General features: G+C 45.1%; 1 protein-coding gene across 4 annotated transcripts; it reads right to left on the bottom strand.

Moving 5' to 3' along the window:
* Positions 1-874: 874 nt before the first annotated feature.
* Positions 875-19,549, bottom strand: LOC138636700 (UTP--glucose-1-phosphate uridylyltransferase-like). Of its 4 annotated transcripts, none has more exons than XM_069724846.1 (10): positions 19,343-19,549; positions 14,836-14,951; positions 13,356-13,463; positions 6,659-6,844; positions 6,436-6,569; positions 5,415-5,712; positions 5,122-5,319; positions 2,885-3,127; positions 2,578-2,682; positions 875-1,281 (listed from the first exon to the last, which is right to left on the bottom strand). In XM_069724846.1, exons 2-10 carry the CDS (start codon positions 14,932-14,934, stop codon positions 1,174-1,176), a joined length of 1,479 nt encoding a protein of 492 aa, XP_069580947.1. In that variant the 5' UTR covers positions 14,935-14,951; positions 19,343-19,549; the 3' UTR covers positions 875-1,173. The 4 variants fall into 4 exon arrangements, with proteins under 4 accessions (XP_069580947.1, XP_069580948.1, XP_069580946.1 ...); XM_069724847.1 differs by having other exon boundaries at positions 19,442-19,548; XM_069724845.1 differs by lacking the exon at positions 19,343-19,549 and adding an exon at positions 16,044-16,245.
* Positions 19,550-19,814: the final 265 nt, after the last annotated feature.

Below are 19,814 nucleotides of genomic sequence, written 5' to 3'. Positions count from 1 at the left end.
AATCCATCTGAAGAAGAAGAACTATAACATAATCCATCTGAAGAACTATAACATAATCCATCTGAAGAACTATAACATAATCCATCTGAAGAAGTATAACATAATCCATCTGAAGAACTATAACATAATCCATCTGAAGAACTATAACATAATCCATCTGAAGAACTATAACATAATCCATCTGAAGAACATATAACATAATAATCCATCTGAAGAACTATAACATAATCCATCTGAAGAACTATAACATAATCCAAGAACTATAACATGAAGAACTATAACATAATCCATCTGAAGAACTATAACATAATCTATCTGAAGAACTATAACATAATCTATCTGAAGAACTATAACATAATCCATCTGAAGAAGTATAACATAATCCATCTGAAGAAGTATAACAAGACCACCTCCTCCTCACTCCACAGAGGGACCACCTCCTCCTCACTCCATAGAGAGACCACCTCCTCCTCTGGAGGAGATGAAGAACTGATGGTGATCAGGAGATGAAGTTCGTACCAGTTTCTCATCAGGTTTTATCTTCCTGTTCCTTGATGTGCACGAGCAGCAGTCTCAGAACTTATTGATTTACCTTCGTATTTCTAGTGTAGATCTGTCACTGATCTGAAGGACGTGGTTTCCCGGGTTTCCCAGGTTTCCGTGGTTTCCCAGGTTTCCGTGGTTTCCCAGGTTTCCCAGGAGAGTGAACGTCCCTCAGAGTTCTACAGACTCCATTCAGAACACGTCTTAATAAGCCGTCAGGAGAAATCCAACTGACCCACACAGTGGAGTTTCAATAGTCCAAATCCTGACTGAGTCATTTGTGAATTCAGGCCTCATCTTCACCTGCAGGAAGAATCACAGGAAGCTCTGCTCACCCATACTGCACATTTTTATTGGCATGAGAAAGACGACCACAGAGGAGCTCAGACTTTACAGAGTGTTCGCAGTAACAGCGAGTTTCTTCACGAGCTCAACGTCTGCACGGTGCATTACAGAAGGAGGTTGACCTTTGACCCTTTCAGGCCGACATGACACTGAAACAAACTGAGATTCTTTGTAACAGCAGTTCATCAGAGAAATGAAGAAATTCATAATTTTAAGTCTCTTCAAGGTGCAAATGGCTTTGAATGTATTTGTTTGTTTGTTTGTTTGCTTTTTTCCCAGAAGGCCTCAGTGGTCGAGGATCCGCAGGTTTCCTGAGACGATCTTGTTCTCCAGCATGGCTCCGGCAGGAATATCGATCCGGTCTCCGTGATTGGCGATGATGATGACGGTTCCCTGGTGGAATACAAACAGTGACGTTTTAAAGGGACATCAAATTTGTTGTTGACGCTTCTGTTCAATATTAAAAATGATTCTTTAACCCAAAATACAAAGTTTCAGATTTGATTAAAAAAAACACTGGATTCAGTGGTGGTTTTGATCTAAATGATGGACAGTTATTGAACATATCTGGAGATTTTCTTCTTTTCTCAGTAACATGTGGACTCTTTCTGGATGTTCTGGATTCAGAGGTTCTGTTTGCTCCAGTTTGGGAACCCTGATGTGGAAAAGTGAATCTTTGTGGAAACTGAACGAGGTCAACGTGCTCACACAGGGACCTCCTCCTCACTCCATAGAGGGACCACCTCCTCCTCCTCACTCCACAGAGGGACCGCCTCCTCCTCCTCACTCCACGGAGGGACCGCCTCCTCACTCCATAGAGGGACCACCTCCTCCTCCTCACTCCACAGAGGGACCGCCTCCTCCTCCTCACTCCACGGAGGGACCTCCTCCTCACTCCATAGAGGGACCACCTCCTCCTCACTCCACAGAGGGACCTCCTCCTCACTCCATAGAGGGACCACCTCCTCCTCACTCCACAGAGGGACCGCCTCCTCCTCCTCACTCCACAGAGGGACCGCCTCCTCCTCCTCACTCCACGGAGGGACCTCCTCCGCACTCCATAGAGGGACCACCTCCTCCTCACTCCACAGAGGGACCGCCTCCTCCTCCTCACTCCACGGAGGGACCTCCTCCTCACTCCACAGAGGGACCGCCTCCTCCTCCTCACTCCACGGAGGGACCACCTCCTCCTCACTCCACAGAGAGACCACCTCCTCCTCACTCCACAGAGAGACCACCTCCTCCTCACTCCACAGAGTGAAGATAGTTTCAGGGACTGCAGTAATTCGGGACGCCGAGCTGACTGGATGTGTTGTAGCTCTGATCTGAACTGTTACCTCTGAAGTGGAGTGAGATACGTTCATGTCCACAGCAGTGTTCTCACTGCAAGAGCAGCATCTCGTTCCAGAAAGTTCTCCTGATGATCCACAGAATGAAAACCGCTGATTCACAGTTTGTAAAAGGAGACGCTGCTGCTGAAGCTTTAAAGTGATGAAGACGACACCGACTGGTTGATGATGAGACGTCAGGGACGTTTTAATACGACTTGGGCTTCATGTTTGTGCAGTTGGAGGAAGCGGTGCCGCCTCCGGTCTGTTTGTTTCTAACTGGACCAAACAGGTCAGGGGATGAAGAGTTATCCTCCTCTTCCTTTTTTAACGGAACATTTAATGAGTGAGCGTTGTTTACCTTCACAGAGACGTTCTTTCCGAAGGTGACGTCTCCGGACACGGTGAGGTGGTCCAGCTCCAACATGTCGGGGATGTTTTCAAACCGGGCCAGATACTCCTGAACCTGCAGAAGCAAAGCAGAAGGTCAGGCTGCAGGATCAGCAGCCGCCGCACGCTTCTTTTCACCAGAGGAAGTCGTGACCTCCCAACGTGCTGCTACTTTCTACTGAACTGGACAACAACCAGAGAATCAACGTGCATCAGAAATATACTGGAATATGAATGAAACTACGACGGAGGAGGAGTTGAGTCTCTGCGAGGCTGACCTTGGTGAAGGAGCTGCCCAGCTTGACGTGCGGCGTGGTGGGGAACTCCCTCTTCTTGCTCATGGTGAGCGAGCCGGCGTCCAGGCTGTACAGGTTGGACATCACCAGCAGCAGGTCGGACGACGTCTTCACCGGCAGGAAGCGGCTGCGCGGCACGTTCACGCCCATGGCGTTGTGGAAGCTCTTGATGGCGGCGCCCACGGCCGTCTCCAGCTGGATGACGTTCAGACCGCCGTCCAGCGTCTGCAGAAACAAAACCCACTTCCTGAAGAACAGACTCATGAACCGGAGAGTGGAGGTTGACTTTAGATTTTCAGGTTCCTCTCCTGTGGAACCGGTTCCCTGCATCGGTTCGGAAGGAAGACATCTTCTCCAGCTTTAAGGTTACAATTAAAACCTTCCTTTGTGATCTCCCGACCTCCCATGATGCACTGAGCTCCTTTCCTCTCTATCTTTCACTCTCCATGTATTTATATGGCCCCGTTAAATCTCACTAGCTTCATGCCTTCTGTCCTCCATCATGTTGTTTATTGTTTGTTGTTTATTTACGCAGACATCACTAGACGGCTCGAAGAACCCCGAAACGCTCGACAGGAAGCTGCAGGCTGCTGTCCTGTAACATGTGGACAACGGTGAGGATGTTTCCTGAGTGTTTTATGGTGGCCGGTGCTCTCCAGCAGTGAGAGCGGCTGACACCAACAAACCGAACAAACCGGTGATGTTGTTGTTGTGGAGGAGCTGGACTCTCTGTGGGTCAGACAGGAGGACGACACCTCCCACCGACTCCACAGGAGGACGTCCAGCAACAGACTTATTACCACCAGACAGGGGGTCATCAAACTTCATGACTTCTCCCTCAGAGCATCTCGTGCACACGATGAGCCGACAGACCAGCGTTACGTTTTAAGGATTTGCACAAACTTGGTATTTGAACTGTACTCATGATATTCTGCTGCAGCTGATGTGAGTGGCGTTACAATTTCACCGTGGGGATTAATAAATGATTTGTGATTCTGATTCTGGAGCTGCATTTCTCTGGTCTGTATTATTGGCCAACAGTTTATTGTTTTGGATCTCTACGCTGGTCTTTTCTGTCTCTGCTGCTGTCTGAAGTTCTTCCTGTTGAAACTGAGTTGTTTTCCTCTCTAATGTTATTTATGTGAATTGTGGAGTTGTTGAGCTCCTCTGATTAACGTTGTAAAGTTCTGTTTGTGAGCACTTTACTGTGTTAAGTGCCCTGAAATGACCTGTGTTGTGATTTGCTGCCGTATTCAATAAAACTGAATTGTTTGCTCATCATGAAACATCTCACAACACAAACTTTATATTTCAAAACATTTCTGAGGTCCAGTCAAAACTATTGGTACCCAAGAAGTACAAGAACCGCCTTGTGTGGATCGTTGTTCTGTCCAGTGTTCGTGGTACAGAGGACACAGGTCCAAGATCAGGAGGTGGAGAACTCAACAGGAAAACTAAACTGGGCCAATTAATTACAGCATGAAATCTGTTAGCAGCTGAAAATACACAATACAGTTAAAGATGGAGTCCAAATCAAAATAAAGCAACGTTTTTAGAATAATAATCAGAATTTTCTTCCTTCCTCTCCCATTAATCATCTCACTATCCATCCATGGACACCTATACATGACCTATATTATACATGACCTATATTATACACAAAGTATATTATACACGAAGTATATTATACATGACCTATATTATACATGACCTATATTATACACGACGTATATTATACACGAAGTATATTATACATGACCTATATTATACACAAAGTATATTATACACGAAGTATATTATACATGACCTATATTATACACGACGTATATTATACACGAAGTATATTATACATGACCTATATTATACACGACGTATATTATACACAAAGTATATTATACATGAAGTATATTATACATGACCTATATTATACACAAAGTATATTATACACAAAGTATATTATACATGAAGTATATTATACATGAAGTAGCTCCACCTCAAAGATCTCCAACAGCCAACTGCTGCTTCAGTGTTGATGACATCACAGGAGACATTTTACAGCAGGAAGTGTTATTTTTCATACTTTAAGTACATTTTGCTGACAAGCCTTTTTCTCCTTTAGGATTTAGACTGCAGGACTTTTAGAACTGGAAATGTTTGTGTGTTCAGCCGAGTGTATTGAGTGCGTTAGTGGACTATTTGGAAGAAGAAGTGTCCGTCACCTTTGGGTTGACGATGATCTCCAGGTCCATGGCGTTCTTGTCCTGCAGCCTCTTGATGGCGGGCAGAGAGATCCACAGGTTGTTGGTGTTGAAGATCTTGAATTTGGTGACGGACTTGAACTCGTCGACGTGGGCCTTCGGCACCTGAGCGATCTCCAGCAGCCTCAGATGGTCCTCGTACTGGATCAGGGTCCCGCCCTGCAGAAGAGGAAACAGGAAGCCCGGTAAAACCTCCTTCCACCTTTGAGACATCAACACGGAGAAGAAACCCCGGCCGGGTGGACGTCGCTCACCTTGACGTCGGCTCGGGTCTTGTCGGTGACCTCCATGACGAACTCGCAGCGTTTGCCGGCCGGCTGGCTCATCAGGTGGTGGAGGATGAAGAGGTCGACGGTCGCGCCCAGGTTGTCGATGTTGGACACGAAGATGTACTCCTTCCCCTCAGAGAGGAGTTTGTCCAGCAGGCCGGAGTTGGAGAAGCTGGCGTAGACGTCTCCGTGACCCGGCGGGTACCAGGCCTCCGCGTTCTCTCCGCTCATCCCCATGTTCTGGGCGATCGGCAGCAGGGACTCCTTGTTGATCCTCGGATACCTGAGAGGAAATAAATCACTCATTTAGACTGGGAGGGGCGGGGCTTCGGAAAGAACTGAAGATGTTTGTCTCCTGAGCAGAAGGGAAGGAGGATCAGGAGGTGGGCAGAACAAATTCAGACACTTTGTGGGCATTTCAATGCGACATTTTGGAAAAGAGTCAACATTGTGAGGTAAACATCAAATACGGTTTATAAAAGTGGACGTAACTCTGAAAAATGGTTCCGATCCAGAAGTGTCTTCAGCTGCAATACCACTGAGTGCCACTAGAGGTCGGCTCCAAAAAGCCTCCGGCTCCATAGACTCCCATTCAACTTCTCTCATCAAATCCAAAGTGAATAAAATGTGTCCATCAGTTATCTCGGTGTTGTTAGCTAAAGTCACTCCTTCTTATTAGTTTTCTGGAGGTCCATCTGAAAATAATCCCTCATTCATTAGAAAAGAAGATTCAAGAAGACCTGTTTTTGGGGGCGTGTCTGTTTGATTGACAGGCCTGTGGTGCAGTCAGGTTACAGCTATCGGTGGGCGGGACGTAGTATCGTCAGGTTTCAAATCAGATCGGTCAGATCCACCGCTAGCTCTGTGTATGTATGTGTTGTGTGTGTGTGTGTGTGTGTGTGTGTGTGTGTGTGTGTGTGTGTGTGTGTGTGTGTGTGTGTGTGTGTGTGTGTGTGTGTGTGTGTGTGTGTGTGTGTGTGTGTGTGTGTGTGTGTGTGTGTTGCACCTGCTCTGGTTGAAGGTGTGTATGTTGACCCGGTGGTGTTTGTATTTCTGCAGGATCTTCTTGGTGTCTTCGTCGGTGTTGAAGGAGTTCATGAGAACGAGCGGCACGTCGGCGTTAAACGTTTTGTTCAGATGCTGAAAATTCAAACAGAGAAAACCAGAAGTGAAAACGGGTCTCTGGATTCCAGCTGGAGCGGCTCGTTGTGGTGTTTCTGCGTCGGTACCTCGATCTGCTGCACCGTCAGGTCCAGGAAGGTGTTCTCGTTGCGGACGCTGATCAGACTCTTGGGGCCCTTGCAGCCCATGCTGGTTCCCAGACCGCCGTTCAGTTTGACCACAGCCAGCTTGTTGAGGCTGGCAGCGACGTTGTCGGGGAGACCCTTCGCCTTGATGGTCTCGTAGGGCTGGATCTGATGGGAGGGGTGAGGACACCGTTAAAGGGACGGATAGGATGAGGACACCGTTAAAGGGACGGACAGGATGAGGACTCCGTTAAAGGGACGGACAGGGTGAGGACACCGTTCAAGGGACAGACAGGGTGAGGGCACCGTTAAAGGGACAGACCGGGTGAGGACACCGTTAATGGGACAGACAGGATGAGGACACCGTTAAAGGGACAGACAGGATGAGGACACCGTTAATGGGACAGACAGGATGAGGACACCGTTAAAGGGACAGACAGGATGAGGACACCGTTAAAGGGACAGACAGGATGAGGACACTGTTAAAGGGACAGACAGGCTTCGTTCACATCACCTCAGAACACTTGAACTATTCTGACCCTTCAGTCAGATCAGATCTGCATCAACAACAGCTTGAAATTGAAGCTAATGAGGAAGTACCATAACGTGCAGTACCGTTGAGAACCACTGGGGGGCGCTACGATCTGTACGGAGATGACTATTTACACCATTTAAGATAGTTTGTAGAGAACGAAAGCATCATAAGTGCTTCACACAGCTGCTGCTGTCTCTGTTTGGTGTTCTGGTATTAATGTGGAGTTTAGTCATTTATCTGATAGAAATGAATCACAAATTAATTCTGATGAAAAACAGAATATGAACTCAAAATGTGGTCGCAGGTACCAGCCTCCTGGATTTAAATTAATGAATGGAAACTGGGGTTACAGGTAGCAATTGTTGTTTTTATTCTTATTTCAGTTAGAGGTTTTCACAATAATGATCATATTCATGTGTATGTTGACATATTAAACATGTACTTTTTAAGGGATTTCGATATATTTTCAAATGAAACAATAATATTTCCGACCGGCTCACAAAAGTGACTTCTTTGAAGTTTTTCAGCCAATTTTTATCTAACATAAGCTATTAATCTGAAATATTTTCTCTTTTACATTTTGATATATTTAGCAGCTGTATATTTTCAAACAGAGTCGGCTTGTTTTTCTGTTCTTTACACTTTTATTGCTTTTGTTATTTTAAATTCTTAAAGCATGTCTCTGCCTTTTATTTTGATCACAGTGTTGTGCCATCCCAGACCCCGACAGGTACATGTGTGTGTGTGAAGGTGTGTGGAGACCTGCGTGTACAAAAAGCTCATTGTAAAATTCTGAAAATGTTTAAATACAAATTTCTCTTGAAAGAAACCAAGTGAAGCGTTTTGAAGGACAGAAGTCAGCATGTTTATCTGGGATGTCGCAGCAGGACGAACACGGACTTTGAAGCTGCAGGTGGACAGAAACAGACGGAGGTGAAGGCCGATGTCGGACTGAGTAAACACACGAAGCAGTTTTACAGTCGGCCGGCCGTGACGCAACAAAACTACCAGGTTCTCTCTGAGTTAACAGGTACGAACCCGTGAGTTCATATTACACACTGACAGCTCGATTTACTCTTAAATGACCAAAACCTTTTTTTTTTGTTTTCTCTTTTTGAGTGTTTTTTTTTTTAAATATTTGTGTTTCCACTATTACAGCTAAAGTCCACAGTAAACTATAGTCTGTGAGTAGAGCGTGACTCATAGGTCCAGTTTGTGGGATTTATGGGGATTCATTGTCAGAGATGGAACATCATTTCCATAATTATGTTTTCATTAATGTACAATCACCTGAAATTATCCAACCAGTAGCTCCGCCCCCAGAGATCTGATCTCTGCTCAGCACTACAAATATCACTGGGAATATAGAATTACAATTTAATGTAATATAATGTAGTTTCTACTTGTTCTAGGTCTATTAAATGACCCATTTGGTGAAGTCGGGTCACTTTTGGTCCTTTTTGGTCGCTCCGAGCATGTGTGTGTGTGTGTGTGTGTGTGTGTGTGTGTGTGTGTGTGTGTTCGGTGGGTTGTAATCTGCAACCTTTCCACTAAATGCCACTCAACTCTCCACACGCTCCTTCGGTCCATTCGTACGAGACACTGACTTTTAAAACCGCACCATCAGCACATGACAGCAGCACGACACACTAAATGGGAACACTTATTTATGGACCCCGTCTTTATGTAATCTACACCAGCAGCATGTTGACTCCGACGGTTTATCCAACAACAACAACAGCAGCAGCGTGTAGCCTTTGTTAAATATATAATAATAGTAGCAGACTCTGTTCACACACATCTTATGATGCCTTTTCTTTTCACGTTTTTCCATTGACGGACAAAATAAAACCAAAACTATCTGCAGGCCTTTAAAGATATTTTAGTGTACTGACTCTTAAAAAAACTATTAAGAAAAGACGTGGTCAGCATGACCCCAGCATGGATATGAAGTATGTCGCCTGATATCATTCAAGCAGCCTTAACTTCACTGACATACATTAACGGGCAGGTTAATATTACAGATGGCGAACAGCAGGTTTAACAGCTCAATCAATCCGGAGTGAGCGCTGTGAACAGGAGCTGCAGGACGGCAGGTCGGACTGAAGTCGGTCACTCTCCACAGACATGATGTCACCATGGTATACAGAGCCTGTTGTCACGGTGATAGCGTTTGACATCTAGTAAGTGTCAGTGAAGCAAATGGTCTGTGGTGTCTTTACAAAGAAATTACAGGACATTTACAGAAATATATTCTGGTTCCAGGAAGGTGTCGCAGCTGTTTTCTCAATGATTTCCTCATTTACATGAAATGTATAAAATGCTTGTTTGGTGTGTGACAAAAATGTGAAGTCAGTAAATTCTGAGACTGCTCCTGTCACGCAGCAGGAGGGAGGTGTAACCACGCTGAGTAAGCGCTATAGGTTTTGTCGCTGGATGAAAATCAGGCGCTGAGTGATGTGATGACACGTGGACCGCTTAAAGTACCGGTGTGAACGCACCGGAGACACATTCAGATCCGATCCGCTCGGTGATCTGGGACGGTCTGAGCGCACTCCTCTAGCAGCGTGGACGCAGTGCGTCCCGGGCCTCACTGGAAGACCGCCGACTCAGCTGATGTCCTCCGCACAACTAAAATAGATTCTGGAAGATGGAATAAACATGTTTGGGCCAAACAGTCAGGACAACAGAAAACCTGTAACTATTTCCCTAGTTACAGTTGGTTGCCATGGCAAACACCTCAAAAATGCTTTTCCGATAAGCAGACGACTCAAACGACGATCGACCGTCGTCCTGTCTCGGTGAAGGCAGCGTGTCGGAGTCTGAGCTCCATCACAGCCGAGAAGAGCCGCTCACCGACTCCACGATGTGACGCCGTCGCTGCTTCAGCATTCAGCGACACAGCGCCTCCCGTAACCCACGGCAACAACAGTGATGGTGACAGTTTGAAAAAAACGCTTGAGTTTTCTTGAATCGGACTGTCGGACGGTCCCAGTGACGGGCACGTCAGACCTTCAGTGACATGCCCAACGGACGTTGGTCGTCATGGTCACAATGTTAAACATTGTTGGGTGAAGTTGAGGCACCAGAACGACTCAGTCCGCCTGGAACAGAGTTCATTAAGTCCATGTTGACAAACAGCACTCTGGTGGGACGGAGGGAGGGGGACGGAGGGAGGGGGACGGAGGGAGGGGGACGGAGGGGGACGGAGGGAGGGATGGAGGGAGGGGGACGGAGGGAGGGGGACGGAGGGAGGGATGGAGGGAGGGGGACGGAGGGGGACGGAGGGAGGGGGACGGAGGGAGGGACGGAGGGAGGGAGGGGGACGGAGGGGGACGGAGGGAAGGATAGAGGGAGGGGGATGGTGGGAGGGATGGAGGGAGGGGGACGGAGGGAGGGAGGGGGACGGTGGGAGGGAGGGGGACAGAGGGGGACGGAGGGAGGGATGGAGGGAGGGATGGAGGGAGGGGGACGGAGGGAGGGATGGAGGGAGGGGGACAGAGGGAGGGGGACGGAGGGAGGAAGGGGGATGGTGGGAATGGGACGGAGGGAGGGATGGAGGGAGGGGGACGTGGGAGGGGGACGGTGGGGAAGGGGACAGTGGGTGAGGGACGGCGGGAGGAGGCGTGGCCTTAAAGACGAGTGGCGGCCAATAAGTGTCCAGAGTCCCACAGGAGACAAATGTCAGTGCTGCAGCGGTCAGACTATTCTTAGTCCTAACCTTCACTCTGACGGGTATTTTGGGAACACCGGAGAGAGACTGTGTGTGTGTGTGTGTGTGTGTGTGTGTGTGTGTGTGTGTGTGTGTGTGTGTGTGTGTGTGTGTGTGTGTGTGTGTGTGTGTGTGTGTGTGTGTGTGTGTGTGTGTGTGTGTGTGTGTGTGTGTGTGTGTCACCATGCTAATAAATAGCTGGCTTTAGCCTGAATGCTGTCTGTCCTCAGATCTGGTTACGTTAGCTGCTTTCTGAAGTAGGACACTCGTCTCCATTCTGTAGTGGACGAACCATTTAAAGGGACATCGCACACTTAGATGATCCGATCGGACCAGAAGCTCAGCGGAGACTCAGGTTGAGCACCGAGACTGGGTGGAGCGAACAGCTGGCTTTTGCTCCATCACGAGTGAAGAAGTAAACTTTCTAACCAGCGCAGACAGTAGAGACAATAGAGACAGTAGAGACAGTAGAGATAATAGAGACAGTAGAGACAGTAGAGATAGATAGAGATAGTGAAGACAGTAGAGACAATAGAGACAGTAGAGACAATAGAGATAATAGAGACAGTAGAGACAATAGAGATAATAGAGACAGTAGAGACAGTAGAGATAATAGAGACAGTAGAGATAATAGAGATAGTGAAGACAGTAGAGACAATAGAGACAGTAGAGACAGTAGAGACAATAGAGATAATAGAGACAGTAGAGACAGTAGAGACAATAGAGATAATAGAGACAGTAGAGACAGTAGAGATAATAGAGACAGTAGAGATAATAGAGATAGTGAAGACAGTAGAGACAATAGAGACAGTAGAGACAGTAAAGACAGTAGAGACAGTAGAGACAGTGAAGACAATAGAGACAGTAGAGACAACAAAGACAGTAGAGACAACAGAGACAGTAGAGCTCCAACCAACAACCACACTGAGTTCAGGACCTTTGAGTCTCTGCCTACAGTCAACAAACACCTTCAATGTTAACTGCTGCTAAAACCACGCTGTCTGATTTACGCTCATTTAAACAGGTGTAAAGTTTTACTCTTTACATGCTGCAGTTCATAGCAGGACCAGCAGGGTGCTCTACTTCAATGTAAAGGATCAATTCACTTTATGTGTTGAGGTTGTGTTCGTCCTCTTGGTGAACATGATATCTGGTATCTGATGTCTTTCCTTTAAAGCAGGATTCTGCTTCTCTGAGGACACAGAAAACACAGGAAAGAGGGTTACGGGCGTCCTGGTGTGAACCGGGTCGCCCTCCATAGAGAAGCGTTTGAAGTCGTTCCCTCCTACTGGGCGTCGACCTCGGGTTAATTCTAACCAATCAGCTCGCCCCACAACACGCTGCCACCGCTGACACTTCCTACCTCGTCCACTAAAGAGTTTATTTTAAAAACATGAACTCCAGCAGCTTGACGAAGTGCTGAGCGTTTATTCGAGAGTTGACGCTCTGTCACCAGCCGTCCAATCACAGTGAAGGAGGGGCGGGACAAACACGGTTAACCACTGACACTGGTCTCTGATTGGTCGGCCCTTCGAGCGGTTGTGCAGACACTAATGCGAGCCGTGTCACCAGACTGTTATTCACAGAGAAGAGAAGTGAAGCTGCAGCCGGGCGAGGTTACAGGAAGCCGATGTCCGACATCTAAACTACTCATGAAGCAAAGTGATCGAACTCTCAGATTTAAAACGGAGACAAAAACAAGAACAACAACCGTACCGCATGAAAGAAACAATCATGTGAATTTATCCAAGAAATCTGCAGAAAATTGACCTCTGACTTCATGATTTGTTAAATTAGACCCGAGATTGTGGAAATCTGCAGACGATCTTTAGACCCAAACAAGTTATTTCATAATTCGGTTTAATATATTTGAGCCCAGAACACAATCGTTCCCTCTGTGGCTGCAGCTCAGGACATCCAGGAAGAAGTCCACCAATCACACAGCTGCAGGGCACTTCATCTAAATCCCAAATTACTCCCGAAGGCCCGAGCAGCACCTGGAGGGATCACCAACTACTAAATACAGCCGTTAACAGGAAACGTTTCATTCATTCTCTGTCCAAGGGAACGTTTGCTGATTCCTGGAGGAGCTGCACTTTGTGACGATGCAGAGACTCCACGAGAGCTAACGCACAGTTAGCTTGGATTCATTCAGATATGAGACCTGCAGTAATGTCCAATACGACCAGCCCTCATTAGTATCCTTGTCCCTCTCTGATGAAGGATAATTGTCACGTTGTTGATTCAACGATAAACTAGAACTTCTGATGATCATTTTCTTTGTTCAGTATGTTCTGTATGTTCTCACGGGCTCGGTCCAGAGTTCAGGGAGCTGCTGTCAACTGGGTCTTGGTACGAACACCGATGTTGGAGCACAGCACTCGATGTGAAACCTGCAGCTCTGAACAGTGTGACCAGAGGGAGCTGCTCACCAGGTCCTCCGGCGGCCGGTTGATCTTGGCCCAGTCCACTGCCGGACCTTTGACCTGCAGGAATCTGTGGAAGAGCTTCTTGAAGCCATCGAAATCTTTCCTGGAGATCTGAAAGAGAACAAACCAAACGTCACGCTGAAGCACAGCGATGAAGGATCAGAGACAAAAAGTCTTTCGGCTGTAGACGTCAGAGACAAACGTCCACACGATCTATATTTAACATTTAGACGTTCACTCAAACACTAAGAACCCAGTTGGTTTGTTCTTCATGAAGACGTCCAGTTATGAATTGAGCCGTTTTGATGCATCTTGTGTCTTTTATGGCTTTACAGTCTCACACCTGCCCGCTACTGTAGTGGAAAAAGACCCAATGTGTCTAAACTGGCCTGTTTACAGAAATGGAAAAGGTTTAATAATTTCATAAAGCAGCTGCTTTGTGTCATAATTAACTAATTCTATTCAAACAGAAGGAGAGCTTGTGTCTGGGACTACTTTCAGCGGAGGATTAATGCACATTTGGTGCTCCGGTGAGTATTTAGAGGTGCATATGAGGCTGCGTTCAAATACAACTACAGTGTGTATGTTCATGGTGATGAAGAAACATGTCACCATGGCAACAATGTGAGTCACTGATGTGTTTTAAACAGCTTATAATGGAGCTGTTTGGTACAGAGGAATCAGATATATCAGACTTTGGTTTTACACATTATTTCACAGAAAGATGCATTTGATGTTGATTCAATGAACAAACAAACTGAATATCATCACATTTACTGTTTTATCAGAAAGTCCTGGTTTTTCCCACTAAAATAGAAAGCAAGCCAGCAGAGCGTGTTCATACAGCACCTTTCAGACACCAGTCACAAAACTCAGCTGTTTCTAAAGTCTCCTGTTTTTCCTCAGACTTTAAATCCACGTTCACTGCAGCAGTGCTCGAGTGTGTGTGTGTGTGTGTGTGTGTGTGTGTGTGTGTGTGTGTGTGTGTGTGTGTGTGTGTGTGTGTGTGTGTGTGTGTGTGTGTGTGTGTGTCTGATTTGCAGGACCTCTGGGTTGTTCACCTCCAGTTCCCTCAGCACACCAAAGCTCCCCCAGCAGAGTGTGTGTGCTGCGTGTTAAGATGACCTAATGGACTCTGTATGACAAATATTTGTACTCTGTGTGCAACAGATGAAGGACACAGGACACTTGTTACCTTGTGCGCCGCCCTGACTACAGACAGGAAGCAGAGATGGAGCAGCTTCACTACAGAAGTCTGATGGTTTTTCATTCTGCAGTTGAGAACTATGAAGTAATGTTATTATAAAAAATAAAAACAAGCTTGATGGTTTGCAGAGTTTTTTTCTGCTGACGTCAGCTTATCAGGGACATGTGATGTGCCTTCATACAAGCAGGACATTTCCAGGCCCCTGTCCTGCAACCAGCTGTTCACAGTGTTTGTGGGGATTTCGGGAGGCTGGAGTAGAGCCTTCATGTCTCTCACCTCTGCTTCGGCCTTGCTGGCCGTGCTGAGCAGCGCCTCCAGCTCGCGGTGCATCGACTCCTCGTGCTGCTGACGGAGCTTCTCCTGGAACTCCGTCATCGCTCCTCTGGTCAGATCTGCACACAGACAGATGTTCATTTCAACTTCACTTTTCCTCTGAGACATAAACCCAGAGACGTGATGTCCAACCTTCAAAGTCACAGATTGTTGGTCAAATATTAGGAGCCCTGTAGTTTTTGATGTTATTTAGTGAACGCTCTAATCCAACCCTGCTCACAAGGCCTGGCTTCTCACTACAATTATTTTGTTGGATTTCAAGTGAAATGCTGTTTATGATGGCCAATAAGTAATACAAAAAAAGTTTAGAAGCCAAAGATGATGGGTTGAGATGTTAAGTTTGATGGTAAAATGTCCGGAGTCATCAGAAGTTACAGTCGGGGCGATTTTCTGAATTTCTGAGCATCAAAAATGTGCATGACACAAGAGGTTGCAATCACACCTAAACATCATGTCAAGCCTGAAAGCTTTTTGAAATATTAAAGTGTTTTTCAGCAACATATAACTCATATATTTTTAAGTTCTCTAATATCTTGTAATTAATAGTGGCCTTTAAAATAAATGTCGGGTTGTTTTTTTTGTGTCACTACAGCAAGTTCACTGTTCAGTGAGGAAATGAAGAACAATAAACAAAACAATATTTGTGATGATGTGACAGAAAACGTGGCGTTTACTCACTGAAAACTACCTCAGTCTAAAAACACTGAATCTGACCTTGAACACGACCTCTGGGACTCAAAGCAAACTGTCGTTTTTAAAACTTCAAAACAACACAGTCGAAACTTCGACTGAAACGAATGTTTCTGATTCAATTAAATTCTCTATTCCTTATATTTATCTACAATCTCCACCAATTCAAAACATCATGTTATCACAATGAACATTCAATGACGTGTTGAGAAAGAATGAATTGCACGTAGTTTGATGAGAAACAAATCTAACAGAGCAGCTTCAAAACTAACAGCAGTGAACTTCCCTTCTTTAATGACAGATTGAAACCTTTAAATTGTTGCGTGTGAAGAGTCTTTTTCCAAAACTATCAAACACCATCTGAGACAAAAATCACAAACCAAAACAAAGAAATCCCTCAACACAGACCATCGAAGAGAACAGAGCGTCCTGCGCGGCCATCCGGCGAGACGTGAACTTACCAGCTACCGTTAGAGACATCTCAACACGTCTGCTTTGACAAGACACTGAGGATTAGATCGGCGGGACGGGAGAAGGTTTGGTGGCAGATGTGTCGACTCACAGCGAGTCTACGAGCTCAAAAGCAGTAAATGGTCCCGAAGAAAAACAACGAGGTCTGCAGCTGTCAGAGAACAACACACACCCTCCTCATCCTCAGCTCAGAGGAAGCTCGACGATCTGCAGCTCCGACCGTGAGCTCAACACGAGCCCCACCACCCCCACCACCCCCTCCACACACACACACACACACACACACACACACACACACACACACACACACACACACACACACACACACACACACACACACACACACATACGCCACCGCAGCGTGAGACCTTGTGTTTGTGTGGGTGTGTGTGACTGTGTGGAGGGTGGTGCTGCCTCCGTCCTGCCCACCCGACACCTCGACCTCCACCTCGACCTCCACCTTCTCAGCACTTCAGCTCAAAGTCACCGCACACAATGGAAGACACGTCGGATCATCAATCAGTCGACCAACAGACAATTTGACGACTGATTTACCGATGAAGTTATTGACGAGGTCGCTGCATGTCAACGTGGACGTCATCTCGTCATACCATCCAAACTTTGAGATATTCCTGAGAACCAGTCGGGATGAGTTCAGGCGTGTTCACCAAGTCCAAGAAGTTATTGATGTTTAAACCACGTTTTAACTTACGCACACGTTGACAGCAGTCTGAGCTGAAAGGATCAATGAGTTCATCAATAAGTTGATCATACGATCATCTGAGGGTTTATCAGATGTGAGAATATGTTGAATATGTCTGATGTCTTCTCATCTTAAAAATGGAACATTTGGAGTTTTCCGGACGGCTGGAAGTAAAACACACGATATCTGATGACGCCAACTTTGGCCTGTGAAGTTGTGATGGATGATTTTTAAAAGAAAAACTTGTGAACTGAAGTATTAAATATTCCTAATAACATATTAATTTATCATGAAACACGGCCTGAACCTGGATAACGAATCGACAAATGAACAGGAGGATTATTGATGTACGCATTTTTCATAGCTACAAAAAAATGGGAATTCTTTCGCAAAAAATCACAAGCTGAAACATTTTATAAGTTATTCACTGCAACAGGCCAGAAAAAAAAATAGAGTATTCAAGGCCTTCGCAAATTAACATTAAGAATTTTGAATACTCCTGATGGTCATTTTTCAGACTAAATTATTCATTTAAATCACATGATGAGATACCACAACTTTATGCTTTTGGCCCATCGGTCTTTTGTTTATGATAATGGTTTTACAAGGTTTAGGTTGTGTTGTGGACTTTTGAGTGGACGACGAGGGGTAAACATTAAAACCTTAAACAGTATCACAAGTAATATTAAGAGGAAGATATCAAGCAGGTTCGTACTCTTGTTGTGATGAATTAGTTCTTTGATTTGACTGATTTGTACGGCTGCTTTACTTTATGAACTTCGGCTTCTTTGGTTAAATCAAAACGTAGTTTAGAAGAATAAAAAACTTTACATTTCTTCATGTAAAGTGATAATGCTTTACGGTGTCTGAACATCTCAACACGTTACAGACTAAAAGGCAAAAACTATTTAAAGATAGAAATAAATAAATAAAGGTTTTATTGAGTACAATTATAGAATACTTCAAACCACAAGACAAAGTTCTGTTTTGTTTGTTTGTCATCTAAAGAGCTTCACTGCATTGAATTCTCACTAATTCAAGTATTCACCAGAGATTTATTACAGATTATATAAATCTGTAGTTTTCGGTGAAGAATATTTTCATTGACGCAGGATGTGCTCGTGTTGCGTCTTTAACTTTGAGGGTAAAGCACATAGAAAAATCTGAGATCTATAAGAATTTAATTGATTCGTATATTATTAAATCTGTGATATTCTGATGGGTTGTCTGTTTTTATTCATCCTATGTATCAGAAAACTGCAAATTAACTTCAATATTATAAAACTCATTTGTATTTGTTCCTTCTCTTTCATGCTTGCACTTCAAATTTTCTTTATAGTTCATATATTTATAATTTTATATAGTTTATTTGCTCCATAATGTTGCACTGTTCATTTATTGTTTATTTTAGTTGTTTTTGTGTATATAGTCTATGTGTGTTTATTGATTGCCGTTATTTTTTTTTCTAAAATATATATTTTTTTATCTCTTATTTCTGATAGGTATTTGTAAATGTATTCATATTGTGTCACCTTTTGTTTCTCTATGCTGCTCTGATGACTACATTCCCCACTGTGGGATTAATAAAGTCTAATCTAGATCTAAATCTAGATCTAATCTAAATCTAGATCTAAATCTAGTCTATTTTGTTGCAGCTGTCAAGTGTTTTGGTGCTTGTATGAGCTGCATGTGAAGTCCCGTCCTGAGTGAGGCCTTGATGGCGACCTTTATCTTGACCTTTCCACTGGTGTGTGAAGTTAAAGGTGAAGATTCCACTGATGCAAAGATTAAGAGCCCTTTGAAATGTACTTTGGTATTTCCCTTTTTGGAGGGACCACAAACAAACTGAAGCAAGTTCACTGTATTTTAAGTGACTTCAGACTATCATAGTTGTAGACTGTATGAGGAGGATAATTTACACCAAGTTAAACTGCTTTAATTCATCTGAACAATCTTTTTTATTCTAAATTGTACTCGTTGTATTTCCCATATAGTGAGTGCACTGTATGGTTTGTGTGGGAGTGATTTCAGACACAGCTCTCTGCATGCTGCATGCGCACCATGCACGCGCACACAGTGCTGAAGCGGTGTCATGCCGGTATATGTGTCATGCCGGTATACGTGTCATGCCGGTATACGTGACATGCCGGTATACGTGTCATGCCGGTATATATGTGACATGCCGGTATATATGTGACATGCCGGTATACGTGTCATGCCGGTATATATGTGACATGCCGGTATATATGTGACATGCCGGTATACGTGTCATGTCGGTATACGTGTCATGTCGGTATACGTGTCATGCCGGTATATACGTGTCATGCCGGTATATGTGTCATGCCGGTATACGTGTCATGCCGGTATATATGTGACATGCCGGTATATATGTGACATGCCGGTATACGTGTCATGCTGGTATATATGTGACATGCCGGTATATATGTGACATGCCGGTATATATGTGACATGCCGGTATACGTGTCATGTCGGTATATGTGTCATGTCGGTATATGTGACAGTAAAGTGTCGTTTACTTTCCACTACGACTGCAAACAGCGCTGCTCGGACGAAGCTCTCACCCACCTGAACGTAACGTTCACGGAGAACCTCAGAAACACACCCGGGGACGAGACGGACAACCTCGGACCGGGACAAAGTACCGCTCGGACCCGGAGGACTCACGTTAAGGAGAAAAGCAGAAGCCACGTTAACCGTGTAAACGCGCTGTCATGTCATCCTCGTGCCGTCAGCGTCAACCTGACAGACAGCTCAGCCTGCTGCCTGCAGCGCGAGCTCACCGCCATTCCGAACGTAAGCGACGTAACGACAAGACTGTAAAGCAAAGGCGGTTATTGGTGGAGGAAACCCGTCAATCAAATAGAGCTGCCAACATGTCCCGCCCACCCGGGAGGGTCCCACCTGTAGCTGCAAACAGTTTTACACATCTTCTATTCATGACTACAACATATAACTCTTGAATAAAAAGGCAAAATAAAACAACCTGGGCAAAATTGAGTTAGAATAGAAACAGACGAAACCATTCTGACCTGACATA

The sequence above is a fragment of the Brachyistius frenatus genome, unplaced genomic scaffold (genome assembly GCF_029030835.1).
Source record: "Brachyistius frenatus isolate BFR_SWC_R1_liver_20210118 unplaced genomic scaffold, ASM2903083v1 Contig_399, whole genome shotgun sequence".
Lineage (NCBI taxonomy): Eukaryota > Metazoa > Chordata > Actinopteri > Embiotocidae > Brachyistius > Brachyistius frenatus.
This window is presented reverse-complemented; position numbering and strand designations above follow the sequence as displayed.

Excerpts from the sequence above, each read along its gene's own strand:
- LOC138636700 (XM_069724844.1), bottom strand. The coding sequence starts at position 14,973 with ATGAACATCTGTCTGTGTGCAGATCTGACCAGAGGAGCGATGACGGAG. Across the intron at positions 5,713-6,435 it reads CACACCTTCAACCAGAGCAG|GTATCCGAGGATCAACAAGG; the intron begins GTGCAACACACA and ends ATTTCCTCTCAG. Across the intron at positions 1,282-2,577 it reads GAAAGAACGTCTCTGTGAAG|GGAACCGTCATCATCATCGC; the intron begins GTAAACAACGCT and ends GTATTCCACCAG.